The sequence below is a fragment of the Cannabis sativa genome, chromosome 8, assembly GCF_029168945.1.
Source record: "Cannabis sativa cultivar Pink pepper isolate KNU-18-1 chromosome 8, ASM2916894v1, whole genome shotgun sequence".
NCBI classification, from domain to species: domain Eukaryota; kingdom Viridiplantae; phylum Streptophyta; class Magnoliopsida; order Rosales; family Cannabaceae; genus Cannabis; species Cannabis sativa.
In genome coordinates, this window is record NC_083608.1 from 41,678,518 (window position 1) to 41,705,027 (window position 26,510).

General features: G+C 38.0%; 1 protein-coding gene across 1 annotated transcript; it reads left to right on the forward strand.

The window, feature by feature from the left end:
- The first annotated feature begins 18,063 nt into the window (after positions 1–18,063).
- Positions 18,064–20,671, forward strand: LOC115699297 (xyloglucan endotransglucosylase protein 6). Its single transcript, XM_030626633.2, has 4 exons — positions 18,064–18,589; positions 18,795–18,895; positions 19,488–19,681; positions 20,009–20,671. Exons 1-4 carry the CDS (start codon positions 18,436–18,438, stop codon positions 20,427–20,429), a joined length of 870 nt encoding a protein of 289 aa, XP_030482493.2. The 5' UTR covers positions 18,064–18,435; the 3' UTR covers positions 20,430–20,671.
- Positions 20,672–26,510: the final 5,839 nt, after the last annotated feature.

A 26,510-nucleotide genomic window follows, 5' to 3' on the forward strand; every position in this document is an offset into this window, starting at 1 on the left:
TTGGATAGTCACAGAGGTGAGTAGATAATGTTCCCCCAATACACATACCAAAACAATAATAGAAGCCATAATAGAAAATAATAACTTTAGAAGAGAGACTGTAAGTACTAAAGGCATCATGATCGATAAGACATGTTAGCGTCATTATGCGTGTACTCTACTCTACCACCAATATATACTTTTGTTTACATCTACAGATCTCTACTATTTTATTTTTTAAATTAATTTTTTATTTATTGTATACTTTGTTGTAATTCTACTTTATTTTTCTCTATATTACGATAAAATAAAAGTAAAATATGAACCCATAAAGAAAAGCTCTAGTCTATTTAATTAGTAGTATTTTAGAACTCACATGTAAAATGCAATATTGGGATACAGAGTAAAGTAGACATAAGTCACTGTCCAATTATAAAATAACGAACAATGCAGCTCAAACTACTAAAAGCCTTAAAGGGAATCCAAAATAAAAGGGTCAACAAAAGTAATACTACTCTTATTATTATACGAAATTAAGTAATGATTTAAAATATTGCACATAATGATGCAGTAGTTTTTTCTAACTAATATTAATGTTTCGCTAATTAGTGGCTTAAATTTCATAGTAAAATCTTTACTGAAACCTACACTTTCAAAGTTTGGTTATATCTCGTGTGTTACAAAGTTTGTGTTTTGGTTTGCTTTTTATACATCCTAGTCAAATTTCTCTGTAGATTTTTGGATGAACTTCAACTACTCTCTAATTCTAAAGAAAAATAGACATAAGAAATGAAGCTGTGAGGACCCCACGTAAAATTATAGAGCACTATAGTAAAGTGCACTACCTATATGTTATTATTATATAGGCCCTGAAAATGTGATGAAATATGGTAATCATCTTAAGCCTTGTTGCATCATTATTCATGATTAATGATCGATCTATAAATATACCCACTGCTACTGCAACTCAACTGACAGAAGAAATCATCCAATCAATACAATTATCAAAGTGTGGTTCAGTCACACCAAATTGACAGTCTGTAAGGAAGGCCGCTTTAAATGTTATCCGCAAAAGCCAAAGAAAAGAAAAGAAAAAGAAAATTGAAAGCTAAAGAAGTTTGAGAATGGAGATTTTAATTTTAAACCAGTCAAGGCCATGCCAGGCTCCAGCTGTACCAATTATATCCAACGGCACACTGTACTGGAAATAGGCCCACAAAATAATACCCTCTCTCTCTCACGTGAAATCTTTATGCATATTTCCATCTCTTTTTTCTTTTCTTTTTCCATATTTCTTTGGTTGTTGTCTCTTTTTCAAAATTATACCAATGTGAAATTTCTCTTTTAATGTTTGCACTACTTAATAATAAAAAAATTACTTTCTAGGGGTGTGTGCAACACTTCTGCTTCACTCTTCAGCTTGCGATGCAAGTAAAATTTGTGCAACAGGCTAAAAGACATCATATGGAAGATATTTATTTATGTGAAAGATATTTTTTACATTTTCGATATTTTTACTTGACAAGATATTTTATTTATTTATTTTATCTTCAATTTAGTATGCCCCAATTAGGCAGGATTTTATAAGTTTTCATTTTTTGGGTTCAACTATGGAGTAGGGATGTCAAAAAAAATTATTTAGTTGGAGCAGGTAAGACTTTCGATTCGACGGATCACTTCTAATTTAAAATATTTAGATACTTATTGAATTTTGGATCAGATTTATTCCGCCCCGCCTAATCTTTTTTCGAATCGAATTTGATCCGATCCGATTTCAATATATTAAAAAAAAATTAATTCAAGACTTGGACCACAAACCCGCCCGAGATTCGAATTCGGACCCGAACCTGGACCCAGACTCGGGACCCGGACCCAAACCGGGACTCGGGCCTGAACCTGGATCCAATCCGGGCCAGGATCCAAACCCAACCAGGACTCGGACCCGGACCTAGGACTGGACCCGAACTCAGACTCGGACTTGGGACCTAACCCGAGACCCAGACCGAGACTCGGGACCCAGATTGGGATCTAAGACCCAAACAGACTCAGACCATAGACCCGGGACCCAAACTCAGACTCGTGACCCAAACTTGTACCTGAAACTCGGACGGGACACGGGACCCAAACATGGACTTGGATCCAGACCCAAACACGGGACCCGGATCATGACCTAGACCCGTACCCGAACTTAGGATCGGGACCGGGACTCGGACCTGGACCTGGACCCGGACCCAGACCCGAACCCAAACCTAGACCAAGACCCAAACCCAAACTTGGAACCCGAACCTAGACTCGGGACCCGAACCCAAACCAGGACCCAGGACTCGGAGGGAACTCGAGACCCAAACTTGGACCCAGACCCGAACCCAAACCAAGACCCAAACCAAGACCCACACCCGAGACTCGGGACCCGTGACCTTGACCTGTGACCTAAGACCCGGAGCGAGACCCAAATCAGGACCCAAATCGAGACTCGAGACCTCGACCCGAAACTCAGACTCGAACCTGAACTTGGGACTCAGATGAGACCCGAGACCCGAACTTGAACCCGGACCTGAACCGGAACACAAGACAAAAACCTGGACCCAGACCCATATCCAAACCCGAGACCCAAGACCTGGGACCCTGACCTGAGACCTGAACCGAGACGCGGACCAAGACGTGAACTGGGACCCAAACCTAGAATTCGAACCTAAACCCAGACTTGGGACCAAGACCCGGACCCAGACCTAGGACTGGGACCCAGACCAGAACTCAGATCCTGAACTCGAACCTCGACCTAGGACCCAAACCCAAACCGAGACTCGGACGGGACCCGAACCCAAACTTGGACCCGAGACTCGGACGGAACACAAGATCTAGACTTGGACTCGAACCCAAACCCAGACACGAGACCCAAACCCGGACCCGAGCCCAGACCCAAGACTTGGGACCCAAACCGAGACCCGGACCCCGAACCTGGACTCGAACTCGGACCCAAACTAAGACTCGGACCCAGGCTTTGACCGTGACTGGATCTTGGATCGAGATCCGGACCAGGACCCAAACCTTGAATCCAGATAGGGACCCAGACCCGGGACCTAGACCCGCGACCAAGACCCAAACCTAGACCTAGGACTGGCACCTGGACTTGGACTCAAACACAAGACTCGAACCTAGACTCGGACCCGAACCTAGACTTAGGACCTAGGACCTGAGATCCTAACCCGAACCCAGGACTAGGGATGCACATTTTCTTCATGGGGATGGGGCCCCGCAGGGACTTGCCCCTAATGGGGGTGGGAATTCCGTGTCTAAATGGGGAACGAGGCGGGACAGCAATTACTTTTTGTCCCTGAATGTTAAACGGGACGGGGACGAAAATCATACTCCCGGCCCCGACTGGGACCCATTTAGTATTTTATTTTATATTTCTAATAATATTTTATATTTTATAATTTATATTTGTATTTTTTAGTATATTAATATCTTTTTTTTTTTTTTTGAATTTTAAGTTGTGTTGTGGATAATATTAGTTTATTGAATAACAACTAATGTGTAATATTTTACTTTTTAATATTTTTATATACTTAAATTTTTATTATAAACTTTATAGTTTTATTAGGGAATTCTCCGCCCCGTCCCTGCCCCATAGAGGATTCTTTGCCCCATCCCCCATGGGTAATAAACGGGTATGGGGATTAAAAGTCTTAATGGGGATGGGGATGGGGATGGGGATGGGGGGAGCACTCTCCGTCAATTTTCCACCTCGTATGCATCCCTACCAGGACCTAGGATTTGGGACCCAGACTGAGACCTAGATCAGGACTCGAACGCAAACCCAGACTCCGACCCCAAACCCGAACTCGAACCTAGACCCAGGATTGTGACCCGAACCCCAAACCAGGACCCAGGATCGGAACCCAGACTTGGGATTGCAACTCACACCCATGATTGAGACCTGGACGTAGGACTCAAATTTGGACCCGAGACTGGCACAAAGACCCTGGACTCGAACTCGGGACCTAAGACCCTGGCTCGAGTCAAGACTTAGGGCCCAAACTCGGGACCGAGACCCGGACCCAAACCTGGGTGCAGGCCCCAAACCTAGACCTAGACCTGGGCCCGAGATTAGGACTAAGACCCGACCCAAACTCGGGATCTAGACCCAAACCTATAACCAGACCCGGGACCCAGACCCAGGACCTAGACCTAGACCTGAGGTGAAAGACCTGGACCTGGACCTTACTCGTAGATGGTATTAGGGTCGAGTTTATTGAAAATATATTAATTTTACACAATCTATTGAAAATATAGTATTGTATTAAATAATAATAATACAAAATAAATATAGATATAAAATTATAAGCCTAGATAAAAAAATAAAAAAGGTCGGGTAAGATTAGATCGGATCCAAATCAATCAGGTCGAATTTGATCCGATTGGAGTCTCTGATTCTAGTGGGCCAGGGCGGGGTGGATCCTTACATGATTCAGATCAGGTCACATCATAGCTGGATCAGATTAGACCCGAGCCATTTAAACTCTTACTTTTCGGGTGTGTGAGAGTTGTATATCATACTCGCCTATTTTTAGGTTTCGAATGCGAGTGAGTTAGGTCGGATTGGGATGGGTCTGGGTGAGTTAGGACCGGGTACAGGTTAAGTTAGGCTTATTGGGTATTGTTTTTTTTTCTTTAGCAAAATGCCACTTTTAACATCCTTTTCTTTTAAAAAACTATTCAATATAGAAAATAAAATCCAAATATATCTACGTTACAAACCAAATATCATATCTACATCACACAAATACAAATTATTCAATAATAACACAACCAAAAACCATCAGTATTTTGATTATCATCATGTTTCATGATTTTCAAAGAAAATATTATTTAATTGTTGTAAATTGATTATGTAATACTATAAATTCTCCACACAACATGAACATTTATTTTTGGTGATAGAGCATTTATTTTTAGTAAGGCAGTACTGGTTGGAATAGGTGAGCACTTGGACTGAACTTGAATGTCAGAGGCATCAAAAGTATGCATGCCATTCCTGTGTGTCCCCTTTACAAGAGTAGCTTGAATTGCTTGGTGAATTCTTCATGAAATCGAAAGTAAACCATATTTTCCCTTACAAACTTAAATACATTCAGTAAATTCTTTATTAGATCAGGAACATGTAATAAATTTTTCAAGATTAACGGTTGATCAAAAAAATTAGAAGTGATAAAGGAATGACCTATTAACTGCATGGGCAAACCTATTTTGCCTCCCACAAACATCTGATCTGGTCAATTATAGTTTGAGCAGACTGCAATAGTAGAAGCATATGAAGTGTAGTGATTAGTTGCACCAAAGTCAGTATACCAATTAGTCTCCCAGCTATTGTTATTAGTAAGCACATTTGCTTGAACCTAATAATTATGAGGACTAGTAGGCCTACTATTGGCACCCATGAAGCTTTTATCAAACCTATCAAAATTGATTAAAGTGGTATGCCAATTTTAAAGCAAACTTGGCATTATGATCGGTTGTCAAGATTATAGAATCTACCTCTTTTCGTAGGATTGAAAGCACCTCTAATATTGGTTGGAAATTGAGAGTTGGGAGACTCACCTTGATTTCCATAGCCACGAAAACCTCCTTTGTTAGGTGTTGTTGAGATTATGATTGTTGCCAAACCTGTTCCATTGAGTTTGAGATGAAGAGATCGAAAGTTATCTTAACCATAGTTGGTTAAGTTTGCATCAAGAGAAGCTGCTTGTGATTCAGCAGCAATGTGAGTTGTCATGTCAACCTCCTTGTCACTCTTCTCAATGCGAGTTTCAGAGGTGAGAAAAAGATCTTTGATTTCAACCATATGGTACTGTTCAATTCTGGTATTAGTGGATATGACAAAAGTATCATATTCACTTGGAAAACCTTTGAATATTGCTGCTATGTGATCCTTTACAGATAAGACTTCACCCACCGAAGCAAGTAGATCCACATTTTCTTTAATCTTGAGATGATATTCATTGAATGATGATGAGCCTTTCTTGAGATTCTGTAGATTAGTACAAAATTTCAGAATCTCTTGGCACGAACTTGAAGAGTAAAGAAGTTTTCAAGAGTTGACCAAGTCTAGCTTGAAGAATCACATCCAACCATTCGTGCTAAGTGATTTGGCGTCATCGAGGATAGTAGCCAAGAAACAAAAGGCTGATCTTGAGCTTCCTAATCAAGAAAGGTTATATTGATTTTGTTGAGAGCACAATCTTCAACATGAAGGAATTTTAATACAGGATTCTGTAGCTATGCAACCAATTCTCAAGAATTGCAGCTAGAACTTGTTGCTTTCACAACAAAAAATTGTAATCGTTGATGAAAAACCGTGTTTTTGCAAATGTCAGTTGTATATAAGAAAATATAAAAACTGTAAGCGTTTGCGACGAAAAGTAATTCTCACAAAGAAATCCGAACGGGCGAGTAATATAAAATATTTGCAGAAAAGTAAATAACTTGACACAAGAGATTTATACGTGGTATCAGTGTTCTCACGAACACTCCTAGTCCACGGGGCCACGCCCAGAGAATGAAATCAATTAATAAAGTATCAAAATTACAAAGACAATTGACTTAAACAAGTTTAGACTCCCTCTAAAGTATTGCCGCAATCCTTTGTAATCCACTTTATGAATCTGACTTCTTGAAACACCTTCAAGCCCGAACTCCCTTCGTCTTTGAAGTGTGAGTGCTTACTTCCTCCCGAAGTAAGGCTTTAGCAAGTCTTCTCCCGAAGACCAAGTGCTTACTTCCTCCCGAAGTAAGGCTTTATCAAGTCTTCTCACGAAGACCAATCTCTTGTTCAGTCAAGTAGTTCTTCACAACCTCTAGGATAGAGTAAGACCAGAAATAGAACAACTAGAACCTAGGTGAACAACTAGGCTCTCAGAAAACAAAGAAACACTCTCTTCTCACAAAAGATAAATGCAAAAAATGAATAATGGAAGAGGTAATTCGAATGGTTGCTCTCTAGGCTCTATTTATAGATCATAGAAACCAAAGAGGCAACCACAAGATCGAATTAGCAGCTGTACAAAGACTTTCCAAAAACAAACACGATCTGCTACATCAGATTCGGTTGTTGACGAAGCAGATACGCCTGAAACGGAAACTTACTAAAATCGGGTCCGATCTTCTTTCAAAGCTTGATTCCCGCCAAAAAGCATTAGATATTCTGATTGTATCAAGATACAATCGAAAATAATAAGGAAAAGGCAATAATCAAAGTTTCCCTTAAAAGGACAACTTTCCAAAAGAGAATTCCTTCTCTTTTGAGAAGTTTTCAACAAAGGAAAGTTCAGCTGAAAGTGCAACTTTCCAAACAAGGAAAATGGCAACTAAAAACCGAATAAAAGAGGTAAGATTTCGAAAATGAATGCATAGCAATCTTACCATAAAAAGGAAAAATTATTTTGTCACCTAACTTGCCAAAAAAGGACTTTACAATCTCCCCCTTTGGCACTTTAGATGAACAAAATAATTTTTACCATAAAGTACCTGCAATGCAAAGTTAGCAAGAGCAAACGATACTACTCCCCCTGAGTAACACAATCGAATATCACAATAAAAACAAAGAACATGCTAACTTTAAACATTAAGTTCACAAGAACTAACAAACCACAACTCCCCCTGAAAAAAAGGGTCCAGAGTTGGGCAACACAAACCAAAAAATAAATATCTCTCCCCCTTTTTGTTTATCGGAGTGCCAAAGTAAACAAAGAACAAAAATAAACCAAAGTTTAAGTAAAAAGAAACAAACTATAACACTTTAATGTTTGTAGAGTTGAATCAAGGTGGACAGTTGCCTGGACATGTCATGCTGGACATCAGCCATTGCTTCAAGACGAGTGTACACATTCTGAAGTTCAGACTTGACTTCCAGGAGCTGCGGCGGCGGAGCACGAACTTGCACCGGCGAAGCGACGGCGGCCTCCGGCCTTTGGCCGTTTTTGGAACACACCATCAAAATATTCAGAAGGTTGGAATGTAGGGCCAGTGATGGGAGGCTCAAGTGTTTCATGTGCTTGGGCCACATTCTTCTGAGAGGATAAAACCTTATAGATTAGATTTGGAAACACAAGTTTGAAGGTTGGCTTTTTACCTCTTCGAAAGGAGACAATCTGGTTGAGAATATGAGAGGCTAGATCAATGGAAGTTCCAGAGGTGATGCGGTATAGGAGTGTAGCCACTTCTTGAGACACCACGGTCTTGTTCGAATTTGGAACCCAATTGCTTAGTGCAAACCGCATAAGGGAAGCATGAGCAAAAGTGAGGAGAGTAATTCGAAGACTCTCCCCTGGTTTCAATTCTGAACGAGCTCCAGTGAGTTCAGAGTGCATCAAGTCACGATCCATGGACATCACAGCATTGGAAACATTCTCAGGCAATTGCAGAGCCTGAGCAATGTCCTTTTCAGAAAATGAGAACCAGTGACCTCTAACATACACTCTTCTATACAGTCTAGAGTTCTCATCAAGGAAATCATCAGTAAGATTAGCATAAAACTCTTTAACAATGTTAGCAATGAATCCAATAAAACCAGTAAGAGTGTGTTCCCATTGATGAAATTGAATGAACTTTACAATACCATACACACGATGGGCATGCAAATCATAATTCCTCTCACTTTCAAACTTACGAGTTGCATAAAGATTCCAGTCACGCTCATTGTCTCGATAGTAAAAAGTTGGACGACGAGAGATAGAGGAAGGGATATTACCGGATGGAGGATCTTCCATGGGCCGCTTGCCTTTGGCGGCGACGAGAGGCCTTTCTTTGCGAAGCGAGTTTTGAACGAGGAGGTTCGGCTCGAGTTACGTGTCTTCCTTGTCCTTCTCGGTATGCGGAGATGCGGATTTGTACGAAGAGACTTCCATTGGATCCTCTTCTTCGAACCGGAACTCGAGGAAGCCGAGGAGGATTAGTCTTGAGTTTCTTCTTGGGCTGGAGGAGCGATCTTCTCTCGAGATTGAGAGGCTTGAAGAGCTTTCTCGGCGAGGCTTCTTTGGGCTCGAGTTCGAGTGGAAGGGCTCGTTGGAGTGGTGCCGGCCATTGATGCGGCGGGAGGAGGAACGGCCAATGGAGGAGGAGATTCCTTCGAGGATTCGAAGAGGAAGTCCGGGTGCGATAGGGCCTTACGGATTTGCGAGCAACTTGCTTGGGTGGACGTTTTGGCTTCACGGCTTGAGATTCACGGCGGGGAAGCGATGAATCTCCGAGCTTTGCAACGGCGGGAGGAGGAGCCGAGGCGGCGGGGGTGCACTAGAAGGAGTTGGAACGGTTTCTTCTAATTTTTTAGAGTGCCCTACATTCTTGGTTCTCACCATTTTGAAACTGAAAGAGAAGATGAATAGTGTTTGACAGAGAAACAAGAAAGGGGGTTCGGGTAGGTGGTGAAATAAGTGACAAAATTTGGTTTATATAACCTTAGAATCAAAACAAGAAAAAGGAAACCAATTTTGAAAATTCAAAAGGAAACCGCCAGCCCATGAACCAAAAGAGGAAACCGCCCACTTCTCAACTCCTTTCCCTTTTTTTTTTTTTTTTTAAAAAAATAAAAGGAAACTAGAAATATCAACAAATTTTTCCAAAAATAAAGCAATCTTTCAAGAATAAAGACACATTACCATATAAAGATTAATCTTTACTTGGAAAAATATCATAATAAATCAAAGAAAGAATGAATGTTGATACTTACCATTTATGCACAAGATTTTCCTTGACCCATGAAGCAAGTCACACGCCTCCCTTTTTTTTTTTTTTTTTTTTTTATTTTAAAATAAAACCGAAACTAAAAAAATAATGTGTACGATGAGTATATGTGATTCGAATCAAGCGAGAGAAATCAAATATCATTGACAATTGTCAAAGTAGATTACATGTTATGCTTTCAAGGAAAATAACTAATTAGAATCTCATGAGATGATCATACTTAATTGATGTTGAGGAAAAAGATATGCATGTTGCCGAGAATTGTGAACCGGGATTATTAATTTAATTTTAATAGAGGAGACTTACGAGTTGAACACACTTGTCAGACATAAGTGTGTGCAGTGAAACTAGGATCATTGTCCTTGGCATGATTTTTCATTTTCGCCTTTTTCAAATTGATCCCGCAATCGGATGCTTTCACACCATACCGAAGGTAGCCCTTTTCTATGGTAGTGCATCCTCATCATAGTTGCTAATTACAATGTTCCGGCTTACTCATCGGATGGCTTTCACACTTCGGTATGGGTAGCTCTATTCCAAAGCAAGGGCCCGACAAGCATGAAACAAAAATTGCTCAACTACGTATAAGAACATTATTTAATCCCGTACACAAATAAAGAGTAACATGAATCTTTTAACACAACATCACAAAGTATGATCAGACAGAGATCCTAACTAATTATATTCCAAAAGCATAAACATGATTTGTCAAAAACAATGATAGAAGATTTAGAGCTAGAGAAGAATCACACAACACTATTGTACACGAATGATGAACAGATAAAATTAAACAATGCAAACTCCCAAAGACTTTCTGAGGGAGTCAAAGCGACTTGCATCTAGGGCCTTTGTGAAAATATCAGCTAATTGTTTTTCAGTATCAACATATTCTAATTGCAATGATTTATTTTCAACAAGTTCCCTAATAAAGTGGTGTCTTATATCAATGTGCTTTGTTCTAGAGTGTTGAACAGGATTTTTGGAAATATTTATGGCACTAGTATTGTCACAAAAAATAGTCAAAACACCCAAATCAAACCCATAATCAATCAACATTTGTTTCAACCACAATAGTTGAGTGCAACAAGCTGCCAAGCGGCTATGTACTCAGCTTCGGCAGTGGATAAGGAGATGGAATTCTGTTTCTTGCTATGCCAAGATACTAGGTTATTCCCAAGAAAGAAGCACCCTCCACTTGTGCTCTTTCGATCATCAGCATTTCCTGCCCAATCTGCATCACTAAAACAAGCAAGATTTGAATTGGTATCTTTCGAGTACCAAATTCCATAATCAGGAGTGCTATTAACATATCTAATAATCCTTTTTACAGCTGATACATGAGATTCCATAGGATTACTTTGATATCTAGCACACACTCCCACACTGTAACATATATCAGGACGACTAGCAGTTAAATACAAGAGACTTCCAATCATGCTACGATAGAGTGTAGTGTCTACCTTTACTCCATTCTCATCTTTTGTTAATTTCAGAGTGGTGCTCATAGAGTACTTACCTGCTTAGCCGATTCAAGGCCAAATTTCTTGACAAGGTTCTTAGCATACTTGCTTTGAGATACAAATGTACCTCCTTCCATTTGTCTCACTTGAAGACCCAGAAAGAAATTAAGCTCACCAACCATGCTCATTTCAAATTCACTTTTCATTTGATCAACAAATACCTGCACTTCATGGTTAGATGTAGAACCAAAAACTATATCATCAACATAAATTTGAGCAATGATAAAATCAGATTTTATATGTTTGATGAAAAGAGTTTTATCCACACTACCTCTGTGATAGCCATGAGAAAGTAAAAATTGAGTCAACCTTTCATACCAAGCTCGAGGGGCTTGTTTCAGACCATACAAAGCTTTTTCTAGTTTGTATACATGGTCTGGAAATTGAGGATCTTCGAATCCTTTTGGTTGCTCAACATAAACTTCCTCATTCAAAATACCATTTAGGAAGGCAGATTTCACATCCATTTGGAACAGTTTAATTTTAAGAATACAAGCAATACATAAAAGTAAACGTATTGATTCTAATCTTGCAACAGGAGCAAAAGTTTCATCAAAATCAATACCTTCTACCTGAGTGTACCCTTGTGCCACCAAACGAGCCTTGTTTCTCACAATTGTACCGAACTCATCACTTTTATTTTTAAATAACCACTTTGTTCCAATAACATTTATACCTTTTGGTCTTCGGACCAAAATCCATACCTTGTTGCGAACAAATTGGTTGAGTTCCTCTTGCATTGCATTGAGCCATTCCTCAAAGGTCATGGCTTCCTTCACATTTTTCGGTTCATATTGAGAAACAAAGCAAAGAAAGCTGATTAAATTAATGTACCTTCTGCGAGTTACCATGCTTTCTTCAGGATTTCCAAGGATGAGATCTTTTGGATGATTCAGTTTGACTCTGGTGCTTGGTTCTTTCTGAATAGAGTCAGTGATGATGTTTGGATGAGTCAAGATAGACGGTTACGGTTCTCCGGTTTCGGTTGCGGCGACGGATTCGTCATTTGCAGCATCAGTAATGGGTTCTGCTGCATCAGGATCTGTTGTTACAACTTTTGGAGGAATATCCATGAAACTATCTATCTTGGCTTCTGTGGAAAACTCTGAAAAATCTCTAAAATCATCAACAACCACATTAGCTGATTCCAAAACAGTTTGAGTTCTCATGTTATAAACACGATAAGCTCTACTGTTTAAGGAATATCCAATAAACACACCAACATCACTTTTAGCATCAAATTTACCAATATGCTCACGATCTCTATAGACATAACACACACATCCAAAAACATGAAAATGACTTACATTGGGGCGCTTACCTTTCCGCATTTCATAAGATGTTTTTGAGGTACTCGGACGAATAAACACTCGTTTATTATGTAGCAAGCTGTGTTAATAGCTTCAGCCCATAATCGCTTTGTCAACTTCTTGCTATTTATCATCACTCTTGCCATTTCCGCGCAAAGTTCGATTCTTCCTCTCAACAACTCCATTTTGTTGAGGAGTTTTGGGAGCCGAAAATTCATGAGTTATACACGTAGACTTGCAAAAATCATCATACACGAATTTTCAAACTCCTTACCATGATCACTTCGAATTCGAACAATTTTCCCAATATTACAACCTTTCTCAACTCTTAATCTCAGACAAAGAGTTTTAAAGGCATCAAAAGTGTCAGATTTTTCTCTTAAGAAATCTACCCAAGTAAAAAGAGAGAAATCATCAACACACACAAAGATATATCGTTTACCATTCAAACTTTCAACTTGGATTGGACCCATAAGATCCATGTGAAGCAATTCCAATACCTTTGAGGTATTGATATCGAACACGAGCTTGTGAGTGATTTTTAATTGCTTCCCAAGTTGACACGGTTCACACTTACCTTCACTTTCCTTACCAAGCTTGGGAAGACCTCGAACAATACTCGCATTTGACAGTTTTTCGGGTTTTTAAAATTAATATGCCCAAGCTTGGCATGCCACGTATCCGTGGTGTTGTTGATAGGCGAGTGACAAGTAAACACGGGGGTTAGAGTGTAACGGTTATCATTGGATCGAAATCCTTGCAAGATACATTCATTGTCATCATTCATAACATAACAATGATCACTATCAAAAGAAACAAGAAACCCTTGATCACGCATTTGGTCGATGCTAAGTAAATTAGGCCTCAGTCCTTCAACTAACATCACATTTTTCAGTCTAGGTAACCCTTCAAAATTTAGAGTTCCCATACCAACAACTTTTCCTGATAAGCCATTACCAAAAGTGACTTCTCCACATTGCATAGGTCGTATGTTAGTCAAAAAATCCTTGTCACTGTCATATGTCTAGAGCAACCACTCGTCAAAATACCACATTTGAGATGCGGCGGTTTATCGGAAAAACCGGCTAGACACTTCTTTTTCACCCATATTTGTTTCAAACCTTTATGTTTCTTTTGAGATTTTTTCAAATTATCAAAATAATTTGTTTTAAACGAGTTGTTCAATGTGAAACATTTAGGTACCGATATGTCCTTTTCTACCACAAAAATGACAAATGGGAACAAATCTTTTTACCCGAGATCTTACCCTTTTCGAAAATCCCGGAGATTTTGCGGCATCGGAAGTTCTTCTTGCCACAGTCGTGAAAGCCGTTACGGCAGAGTTTGTAGCCTCATGGTGATTCGTTGGAACACTAGCTTTTACAAACTTCGTGACTCCAGAACTTTCCATTCCATTAGAACCAAGGCCTGCAAAGCCTCTCTGACCTGCATTCTGAGCTTTTTCAAAAATAGAAGATCCAGGATTAAGCATTTGAACATTTTTCTTAAAGTTTTCAAGTTCCTTCTTCAATAGAGAGATTTTTTCATCTTTATCACAAACACTTGTCTCATATTCTTTTATTTTCAACTCACACATTTCAATCGATGAGACAATTTTTTATTCAATTTATTCAACTCTCTATTTTCGAAGCAACTCGAATCCATTTTTCATACATGACTTTGTATGATTCGGCAAGAGATTCTTCACGGATTTCGGACTCATCCGAATCCGATTCCTCTTGTTTGGTGGTATTATTCGGACATACCAATCTATCTTTCACCCGTGAATCACACAACACATTAGTCATAACAGAGGTTAGGGCAACATTTTCAGTAATATCTTCATCACTTTCGGTTTCATCATCACTCCAAGTGACATTGAAACTTTTCTTATTCTTTTTCAAAGTGTTTGCACACTCAGATTGAATATGCCCAAAACCTTCACATTCCCTGCACTGAACTCCCTTTTTGTTAGAGACAGATGGTTTAATGAAAGTATTACCTTTTGAACCTTTCGAAATATTCTTTTTATTTCCCATCTTTTTCATATATTTCTGAAAATTCTTAGTTAATAAAGCAATCTCATCATCATATTCACTATCAGAATTTTCATTATCAGCAACTTTCAAAGCAATACTTTTACCTTTATCAGCAATGGATTTGGGTTTGTCCTTTTGTTTAATCTGTTGATTTAATTCAAAAGTACGTAAGGAACCCATCAATTCTTCCACTTTCATAGTGCTAAAATCTTTAGCTTCCTCCATAGCCAAAAGTTTCGTATCAAATCTTTCAGGAAGAACTCTAACAATTTTTCTCACAAGAACAGAGTCATCAAGCTTTTCTCCAAGAGCAAAATATTCATTAGCAATGTCAGATAATTTTTCATAGAATTCAGTTAAAGTTTCATTATCAGACATTCTAAGTTCATCAAATTTAGTTTGAAGCATGATAAATCTAGATCTTTTCACATCAGAAGTTCCTTCAAATTGAGTTTGAAGAATCTCCCAAGCTTCCTTAGCAGAAACACAAGATGATATAAGTTTAATGTAACCCTCACCTACACCATTAAAGATAGCATGCAAGGCTTTGCTATTGTAGGCAGATAGTTTATCATCTTCAATAGACCATTCCGGTTCGGATTTTATAATAGTATTACACGAAGAATCTGTCTCAACCTGGAGGAGACCAACCTGATAGAACCATTCTCCACGCCTTCTCATCTTGAGATTTGATGAAGGCTCTCATTCTAACTTTCCAGTAAGGATAGTTAGAGTCATTAAGCAATGGTGGTCTAGAAATAGAACTTCCTTCTGCAAAAAATGACATTCTAACAAAAACGTTATAGGACCACACTAAGAGTTTAGTGTCCCGCTCTGATACCAATTGAAAAACCGTGTTTTTGCAAATGTCAATTGTATATAAGAAAATATAAAAGCGCAAGCGTTTGCGGCGGCAGAAAGTAATCGCTGCAAAGAACCGAACAGGCAGAATATAAAATATTTGCAGAAAAGTAAATAACTTGACACAAGAGATTTATACGTGGTATCAGTGTTCTCACGAACACTCCTAGTCCACGGGGCCACGCCCAGAGAATGAAATCAATTAATAAAGTATCAAAATTACAAAGACAATTGACTTAAACAAGTTTAGACTCCCTCAAAGTATTGCGCAATCCTTTGTAATCCACTTTATGAATCGACTTCTTGAAACACCTTCAAGCCCGAACTCCCTTCGTCTTTGAAGTGTGAGTGCTTACTTCCTCCCGAAGTAAGGCTTTAGCAAGTCTTCTCCCGAAGACCAAGTGCTTACTTCCTCCCGAAGTAAGGCTTTATCAAGTCTTCTCACGAAGACCAATCTCTTGTTCAGTCAAGTAGTTCTTCACAACCTCTAGGATAGAGTAAGAACAGAAATAGAACAACTAGAACCTAGGTGAACAACTAGGCTCTCACAAAACAAAGAAACACTCTCTTCTCACAAAAGATAAATGCAAAAAATGAATAATGGAAGAGGTAATTCGAATGGTTGCTCTCTAGGCTCTATTTATAGATCATAGAAACCAAAGAGGCAACCACAAGATCGAATTAGCAGCTGTACAAAGACTTTCCAAAAACAAACACGATCTGCTACATCAGATTCGGTTCTTCGACGAAACGGATACCGCCGAAACGGGAAACTTACTAAAATCGGGTCCGATCTTCTTTCAAAGCTTGATTCCTGCCAAAAACAGATTAGATATTCTGATTGTATCAAGATACAATCGAAAATAATAAGGAAAAGGCAATAATCAAAGTTTCCCTTAAAAGGACAACTTTCCAAAAGAGAATTCCTTCTCTTTTGAGAAGTTTTCAACAAAGGAAAGTTCAGCTGAAAGTGCAACTTTCCAAACAAGGAAAATGGCAACTAAAAACCGAATAAAAGAGGTAAGATTTCGAAAATGAATGCATAGCAATCTTACCATAAAAAGGAAAAATTATTTTGTCACCTAACTTGCCAAAAAAGGACTTTACAGTTGAGCTTGATGGATAAGCTGTGATTGAAATACATAAGAGAAAAAAAATCATTCACATTATTTCTCGGAGACATAATTGTTGTTTGTACGCCACTGACACCAGAGTATGAAGGATCACTGGAGTTGGTAACAACATTCGCCGTCAACAGAGGCCAATGGTATTTTGATACTATGTTAGATTTTCTAGACATTCTTGTAATCAAAGAAAAGAAAGAAGGGAAGGAAAGTAGGGAGAAAGATAGAGAAAGGTGAAGAATTCAATTGTGAATTTCTTAGAGTAAATGTACTATAATGGTAACTTAAATACAATGTATACAACAAATTATGAGTTTAAAATCTTAACAAACTAACAACTTGACAGCTAATACAACTAACTAATAAATTGTTAAGCATAAGTTAACTATAATAACTGATTCTCGTTCACATTAAGTTTAACAAATCATAAGATTTTTGTTATTTTTTTCTTAGCTATACATGAGATTAGAGGCTATGTAAAGAAAAATAAATTGGTCTCTAACTTTGGTACACTCTTTTATTGAACTTGATTTTATGAATTATGAAATGAAAATTCTATTGTCCCATGTTAAGAAACTGTGGATGGCCAAGGCAACTTGGCTAATTAAAATTATCTTCACACATTTTGAGATGAATCATGCAAAGTTATCTACCCAAAAAGTTAATAAATAAAACCTTTCAAAAAGAAAAGTTAATAAATAAACAAAGTAAACATTTTTCATTATTTGCTGTGTGGAGCATATGACTTTATGGGTTGCCAAATCTGTCACATCCCAGTCATGCAGACCCACTCACCCACTTCTCAACATCCTTGCCGTCTGCAAAAGTTTGTATTGGTCTATTAGAGAATTGAAAACCCATATTCTATCATAAATATTCCCAATAATGTTCCACATCTCCCCAAAATTATAATTTTCTGTATAGTAAATCGAAATTTTAAAATGATTTTTATTAAATGTTAATCTCAAGAAACAATTATAATTTGCATCAAAAAAAAAAAAAAAAGAAACAATTATAATTGATAAAAATATTCTATGTTTTTTTTAATTTTTTTTCTGATTTAACAATAATAATAATAAATGTAAAATGTGTGCGGCAATGTACAGTGCGATCCAACTATACAGCTGGCACTTCTTTTTCTCTCACTCCCCAAAGTAAAAACAAATTACAAAGAAGATAAAGCGATACGACACTGTTGTTGGCCCACCTGCTTCGCACTGCTACTGTTTCCTCCACTCGCCATAAAACGCTCGTCGTTTCAATGGCGCGTCGTTTTCTCACGGCGAGTACGTAAATATCTCTACTCGCGCATGGATTGGTCATAGTATTCCATAGACATGCAGCAGAAGCTTTGCGAGGAAAAGTGGGAGCTCCTTTTAACTCGTATCGCCACTGACAATTGAACAGCCTGGCCAACCAGCTGTGAATCGCAACGTGGAGCCCTATCATTGGTTACAATCTGCACTCATTGTTCTGAGCTGAGTGCCGTACGCTGTGCCCACTCGCACAGTACCCAGCTTTTGTCCAGCTAAGTGGGGAATTTGGTAACGGCTATATTTTTTTAAGTTTTATTTCTTTGTGACCCTTCTCAGATTTTTTTCCCTTATCTTACGGGAACTTGTGTTCTACGTGGTTGTCCAGCTGGGACATAGCTCGATGACGTGGCCAATGAGATGGCTAATTTGACAAGAGAGAGAAATCAAAGGGCTTGTGAAACAAGCCAATAGAATTGGCTATAAAAGCCGGGTGTTGTTGCTTGTCCCTACAGATCAACTTGTAGTAGTAGAATTTCTTCTCTCTGCTCGGCATTTTCACCCCTCCCTCTTCTCTACATTTTCTTTCTTCTCTTTCTTCTCCTCTAATGGCAACTTTAGTTGCTTTGTTAGTGGGTCTTGTGGTTTTGGTTGGTTCTGTTAGCTCAGCAAAGTTCGATGAGCTATTCCAGCCTAGTTGGGCGTTAGACCATTTCGCCTATGAAGGAGAGCTTCTCAAGCTCAAACTTGACAACTATTCCGGTACTTTAACCGCAAACCATTGAAAATGTTTTTAGTAAAATAATACTTAATAAGTTCAAAGCCTCTCAAATCTTCATGTGCTACCCATTGAAAATGTTTTTAGTAATATAAACCTTTCAAGTTTTCGTTTTTAACCATGTGCCGTGTTTGTTTCGGTTTGATCACTCTTAAACTGACTAAATTATTCTGTTGCTGGGTTTTACAGGAGCTGGGTTTCAATCAAAGAACAAGTATTTGTTTGGGAAAGTTACTATTCAGATAAAGCTCGTAGAGGGTGATTCTGCAGGAACCGTTACTGCTTTCTATGTAAGCATATATAAAACGTAATTTTGTGTTAATCTTTCTATAATGCTATTATCATTATATTAATTAGAATAGTTGGCCTCTTTTATTAGTGTTACCATATTTGAGTACAGTACAGTAATTATTCTTGAATAGACCGGTCGTTCTCATTTTGTAATGTTGTCAACACAGCTCAGCCAATAGTTAGTAAAGTTACTTTAGGGAGTCATATAGATGACTTGGTGGGGTCCCCCAGTTAAATTATTTACAAACAGAGTGCACTCTATTGCATTGAATCATTTTACTTTTCCCCGTTACAGACAATTTTACCTTTGGATTTGTTTAATAATGAGTAGGGCTACTACAACCATTATTATTATGCTACTAGAGCCTACCTGCCTTAATTTTTTTCTACTCGTGAATCTCTGTACTAACTTAAATACAGCATTTAATACTATTTATTGATATTGTATTCACCTGTAATTATCAACAAGTACCATAAATCTTATATAATTGTGACTGATTAGTGAACTATCGATGTATCTACTTAATAATACATATTGTAAACTGATGATCATTTTTTAACATATATATATTTTTTGTTTTTTGAATGTAGATGTCATCAGAAGGTCCAACTCACAATGAGTTTGATTTCGAGTTTTTGGGAAACTCTACTGGAGAACCTTACTCAGTTCAGACCAATCTCTACGTGAATGGAGTTGGTAACAGAGAACAGAGATTGAACCTCTGGTTTGACCCCACCACAGAATTTCATTCCTACTCCATCTTCTGGAACGAGCGCCATGTTGTGTAAGCCCTTTCTCTCAATATCTCAAATATGCATTTTTAGGTATAAATGAGAGCCTTTTTCTTTAGGGTGAATGTCACATCAATTTGTGAATGGTGGGTTCTACTGCTGCTTCAAATGCCATTTGAAAAAGAAAAAAAATGGAATCTTGTGTACGAATGTATAGAGAGGTCCCCTACCTAATACCTATTTCTCTGATGCCACCAGGCTGTACAACCAAAACCATTTTTTATTATAATGATTTCACGAACTAAATTATCCAAAAATGGTTCAATTGTGTACTGTTTCGATATTCAATCTGAAATATATATTTCTTTTTAACGTTTCAGGTTTATGATAGATGAGACCCCAATTAGAGTGCACGCTAACTTGGAAGAAAAGGGTATTCCTTTCCCAAAAGACCAAGCCATGGGGGTGTACAGCTCTATATGGAACGCAGACGACTGGGCCACACAAGGGGGTCGGGTCAAGACTGACTGGTCCCATGCTCCATTCGTAGCTACCTACAAGGGTTTCGAAATCAATGCCTGTGAATGCCCTGCATCGGTCACAGCAGATGACATTGCTAAAAAGTGCCGGAGCTCAACCGAGAAGAGGTACTGGTGGGACGAGCCAGTGTTGTCCGAACTTAACTTGCACCAGAGCCACCAGCTCATGTGGGTTCGGGCCAACCACATGGTCTATGACTACTGCTCTGATACCGCTAGGTTCCCAACCGTTCCCACTGAATGTGTCCACCACCACCACTAGTCCATGATGGTCTGGTTTGGTGTGTGACAATGTAAAAAGAAGAAAGATGGAGAAAATGAAAAATGAAAAAAAAAAAAAAGTATGGAGCTTGGTGGGAAGTTATGCATGTTTGTGTATAAAAACATGTTCTCCATGTTTTTTAATTTTTGGTTTATGTTCGTTCTTTTGTTCGTTTACTCTTATTTCCTTCAGGGTGTATGATATGATTAGTTTTCAATATGATTTAGTTTCTACTTACAAAAGATTTTAGATATTGGTCACTAACTTCTTTTTAAAGAAGGTCACTAACTTATTATAATCGTTAAGTGAAAACAATCTCACACCAATAAATCCATCAAATTTAATAACAATAATAACATTAACTGACCAATAAATTACCTAAATATTTTAATTGTGATTATTAGATGTTATTTTGAATCGGATAGCAATGGTTGGATGTTCGAATATCTAAATTAAATGTATATTCAATTGAATTAATTAATATTATTATTATTTAATTTTAATGAATAATTAAATTGTAAATGTGGTTCCATCAAATTTAATAACAATAATAACATTAACTGACCAATAAATTACCTAAATATTTTAATTGTGATTATAAGATGTTATTTTGAATCGGATAGCAATGGTTGGATGTTCGAATATCTAAATTACATGTATATTCAATTGAATTAATTAATATTATTATTATTTAATTTTAATGAATAATTAAATTGTAAATGTGGTTCCATAAACACCAAATTATGGGGAGAGACCACACAATAAGAGGAAAATATAGTTAATGGGGTAGGTGGGGGAGAGATGGATATGATGCACTGAAAGAGGGGAAGAAATTAGGCAGAGTGGTCCGATAATGTTAAAATGGACGTCATTTTTTTCTTTTGGGTGGGGATACATAGCCCCCTTTAAAGAGAACTTATTATTTTGGCAGAGATAATTAGAGGACACAAACCCCACGAAGATAAGATAACTCCAAACATATTTTCCCAAGAAAGCAAAATTGTCCAAAAAATATACGAGCCTTGGAAAATGAGGGACCCTGAAAAATTGGAAATATTGTTTATGTTTTTATATAGTACATGGATATTATTTGAGTAAAACTAGTAAATGCATTCGGCCATTCATATTTGATTATGAGTGTAGTGATCTGTCTTTTCCCGCTTTGCTAGATCAGTTATCTAGATCTGATTAAATTTGACTCAATTTTTTTTTTTTAAGAATTTTAATTTATATCTAAACTTATAATTTTATATCTATTTTAATTTTATATTAGTATTATTGAATAGACTAATTAGGTTTTTTATCCTGAATTTTGACATGTACCAGATCATGCTTCTTGAACTTTTAACATCGTTAAAAATGCTCCCTGAACTATTAAGATTGTTAGATTTAAGAACTTTTATCCAATTTTAGTAAAAAAATCTAACTTGGATGAAAATTCAGGGGGCGTGATTTTTAGTATATGTCAAAGTTCGAGAGCATGATTTGATACATGTCAAAGTTCAGGGGATATGAATCCTAATTAGCCTATTTAGTATAATACTATGTTTAGTATTGACTTGTATTAATAGATTGTGTAAAGTTATAATATATTTTCAATAAACTCGACCCGAACACTAACTATGGGTTGGGTTTGGGTCTCGAGTCTCGAGTCCAAGGTCATGGGTCTCGAGTTAGGGTTTGGGTCTGAATTTGGATCCTGGGTCCTTGGTTCCGGGTCTGAGTCTCAGGTTCGGATCCAGGGTTATGGGTCCTAGATTCGGGTCCTAAGTCTGGACCCTAAGTTCGAGTTCGAGTCTCGGGTCTGGGTCTGGGTCTCGGGATCCAAGTTAAGTTTTTTTTAATATAATGAAACCAAATCGGATTAGATCCGATCAAGAAAAAAAAATTGCGAAGCGGAGCGAATCTGATCTGAGATCCAATAACTATCCGAATGTTTCGGATCAGAACTCCAACCCGATCCAAGTAATTAAATCTTTTTGACATACCTATATTTGATAACCATTGATATTTATTGTTTTAAGATGGATATCACACTCCATCATCAATCAATTCGTAATTGTAATATGGTTCAAATCAATAAATTATAAAAGTACTTTAATGTGTTACACATTATTAAAGAAAAATAAATGGCTCATACTAATTTTTCCTCTGAAGAGTCAGTCGGATTTCGGGTATAACAGAAGGAGAAATAATTCCAATGTAACATGAGAAAAAATTTAATGATTTTGATCAATTTTTTTTTTTTTGCATTTTAAATTTAATATTATTCTCATTCCTATTCCCATTCCCCTGAACCCTGAACCCAAAACAAAAACCCCTAAATCCCTAAACCCTAAAATCCTAAAACCTAAATACCCTAAACTCTAAATCCTAAACCCCAAAACCCAAACCCCAAACCCCAAACCCTAACCCCAACACCCTAATTCCCTGGCCCATTTCCATTCTCATTCCCATTCCCATCCCAATTCCAATTCTCGTTCCCATCCCCATTCGCATTCCCATTCCCCGGCCCATTCCCATTTTTATTTCCATTCCTATTCCCATTCCCATTCCCCAAACCCCAAAATCCCAAACGCCAAAATTTGAAAACTCCAAACCCCAAACCACAAACACCAAAACCCTATTCCCATTCCCATTCCCATTCCCATTCCCATTCCCATCCCCATTCCCATTCCCATTCGCATTCCTATTCCCATTCCCATTTTAAACTATTCCCATTCCCATTCCTATTCCAATTCTCATTCCTATTCACATTCCCATTCCCATTCCCATTCTCTAGCCTATTCCCATTCTAATTCCCATTCCCATCCCCGACCCATTCCCATTCCCAATCCCGACCCATTCCCATTCCTATTCCCATTCCCATTCCCCTTCCCATTCCCATTTCCATTCCCAAGCCCATTCTCATTCCCATTCCTATTCCCATTCCCCGACCCATTCCAATTCCATGGCTCATTCCCATTTCCATTCTCGTTCCCAATCCCATTCCCCGTCGTATTCCCATTCCCATTCCCATTCCTGATCCCTAATCCCCATTCCCATTCCCATTCCCATTCCCTGACCCATGCCCAATCCAATTCCCATTCCCCATCCCATTCCCATAACAATTCCCAAAACCCTAAACGCCAAAACTGCAAACCCCAAACCCCAAACCCTGAACCCAACACCCAACACCCTGAACCTTAAACCCTAACCCCTGAACATAGACCCTTAGGTGGCTTTTGGTTAGAGGTAATAAAATGGAAGGAAAAAGAAATAAGTTTTGTTCCATTCTTTTGTTTAGTTGCATTTTAAAGTATTAGATTGTCATTCCAATAGAATGCCCATTCCACCATTTTGGTGGAATGAATATTCTATTTTGAAATGGAAGGAAACACCATTATCATGTAACACGAGAAATTTTTTAATGATTTTATCAATTTTTTTTATGAATTTTAAATTTTATTTTATTCAATTCTCATTCCCATTCCCCTAAACCCTAACCCCTAAACCCTAACCCCTGACCCCTGATCCCAAACCCCTACCCATACCCCAACCCTGCCCCTAACTTTAACCTCTAACCCGTAAACCCCAACCCCAACCCCAACCCATCCCTTAACCCAAAACTCTAAACTAAAACCCCAAACCCCAATTCCCATTCCTAATCCCATTTCCCGACCCATTCCCCCTCCCATTCCCATTCCAATTGCCATTCCCATTCCCATTCCCATTCCCATTCCCATTCCCATTCCTATCCCCATTCCCATTCGCATTCCTATTCGCATTCCCTTCGCATTCCCATTCCCATTCCCATTCCCATTCCCATTCCAATTCTCATTCCTATTCACATTCCCATTCCCATTCCCATTCTCATTCCCATTCCCCATTCGCATTCGCAATCCCATTCCCATTCCCTGGCCCATTCCAATTCCCATTGCCTGGCCCATTCCCATTCCCATTCTCCGGCCCATTCCAATTTCTATTTCCATTCCTATTCCCATTTCCATTCCCATTCCTCGACCCATTCCTATTTCTATTCCCATTCCCATTGCCCAGCCCATTCCCATTTCCAATCGCCATTCCCATTCCCCGACCCATGCACATTTCCATTCCCATTCCCATTGCCCAGACCATTCCCATTCCCATTCCCATTCCCCAAACCCCGAAATCCCAAATACCAATGGCACGTTTACTATACAGTATTCAGAATCGGAATAAATTAATAGAGAAATGTAACGGAATAAATAAAAAGAAATACAAATTAATATTTGTAATATGTTGTTTACTAAATTGTTTTAGAAATGGAATAGTTGTGATTTATCTTGTTTACTTTAATAGGAAACGTAATGAGAATGGTTAAATTGACTAAATTATCCTTTTGAGCTAAACTATATTATATGATAGTTATTTTGTAAAATATATATTTTAAAAAACAAAATTGTCATTATATATTTAATATTAAAAAATAAAATAAAAATAACTAAAATCCATTACCCTTAATGTCATTCCTTACAAAATTGGTGGGGGAAGTTCTCCCTTTCTTTTCTCCTATATTTAATCAAGTTTCCCCTTTCGTTATTTAAATAATGTAAGTAAACAAATCTAAGAGAATGATTACCTTACCATTGATTCCCATTACTTATTAGTAAACATGCCATAATGAGAATAGGAATGTGAATGCAAATGGGAATGGGATTGGGCCAGGGAATGGGAATGGTGTAGGATTTGGGTTTTGAGGTTTGGGGTTTACAGTTTAGGATTTAGGTTTAGGGGTTAGATGTTAGGGTTAGAGGGTAGGGGTATGGGTAGGGGTTTGGGGTTAGGGGTTAGGGTTCAGGGTTTATGGCATGTTTACTAATAAGTAATGGGAATCAATAGTAATGTAATTATTCCCTTATATTTGTTTACTTACATCATTAAAATTAGAAAATGGAGAACTTGATTAAATGAGGGAGAAAATGGTAATGGATTTTAATTATTTTTATATTATATTTTAATATATAATATATAATGACAATTTTATCTTTTAAAATATATCTTACAAAATAACTATCATATAATATAGTTTAACTCAAAAGGGCAATTTAGTCAATTTAAGGATTATGATTACGTTTCCTAATAAAGTAAACAAGATAAATCACAACTATTATATTTTCATATAAATTCAGTAAACAACATATTACAAAGATTGATTGTGATTATTTTCTATTTATTCCGGTACATTTCTCTATTAATTTATTCTGATTCTAAATACTGTATAGTAAACATGCCATTAACGGCATTCCTTACAAAATTGGTGGGGAAAGTCCTCCCTTTCTTTTCTCCCTTATTTAATCAAGATCTCCCTTTCCTAATTTTAAAAATGTAAGTAAACAAATGTAAGGGAATCATTACCATACCATTGATTCCCATTACTTATTAGTTTACATGCCATTAGGGTTTTGTGATTTTGGCGTTTGGGGTTTTAAGGTTTGGGGAATGGGATTGGGAACGGACTAGGAAAGGGATGAGAATAGGAATGGGCATGGGTCAGGGAATTGGAATGGGAATGGGCCAGGGAATGGGAATGGCAATGAGCCGGGGAATGGGAATGTGCCAGGAAATGGGAATGAGATTGGGAATGGGAATGAGTATGTGAATAGCAGTGGGAATAGGAATGGGAAAGGTTCGAGAGAATGAGAATGGGAATGAGAATGGAAATGGATAAGGGATTGGGAATTGGAATGCGAATGGGAACGGGCCAGGGAATGGGAATGGGGATGGGAATGGTGATGGGAATGGGAATGGGAATGGGAATAGGAATGGCAATTGGCTGGGGAATGGGAATGAGAATAGGAATGTGAATGCAAATGGGAATGGGAATGGACCGGGGAATGGGAATTGTGTAGGATTTGAGTTTTGAGGTTTGGGGTTTCGGGTTTAGGTTTTGGGTTTAGGGGTTAGATGTTAGGGTAAGAGGGTAGCGGTATGGGTAGGGGTTAGGGGTTAAGGGTTAGGGTTCAGGGTTTATGGCATGTTTACTAATAAGTTATGGGAAACAATGGTAAGGTAATGATTCCCTTACATTTTTTTACTTACATTATTAGAATTAGAAATGGG

Coding starts and splice junctions, on each gene's coding strand:
- LOC115699297 (XM_030626633.2), top strand. CDS start 18,436: ATGGCAACTTTAGTTGCTTTGTTAGTGGGTCTTGTGGTTTTGGTTGGT. Junction 18,590..18,794: donor CAAACTTGACAACTATTCCG/GTACTTTAACCG, acceptor TGGGTTTTACAG/GAGCTGGGTTTCAATCAAAG. Junction 18,896..19,487: donor GAACCGTTACTGCTTTCTAT/GTAAGCATATAT, acceptor TTTTGAATGTAG/ATGTCATCAGAAGGTCCAAC.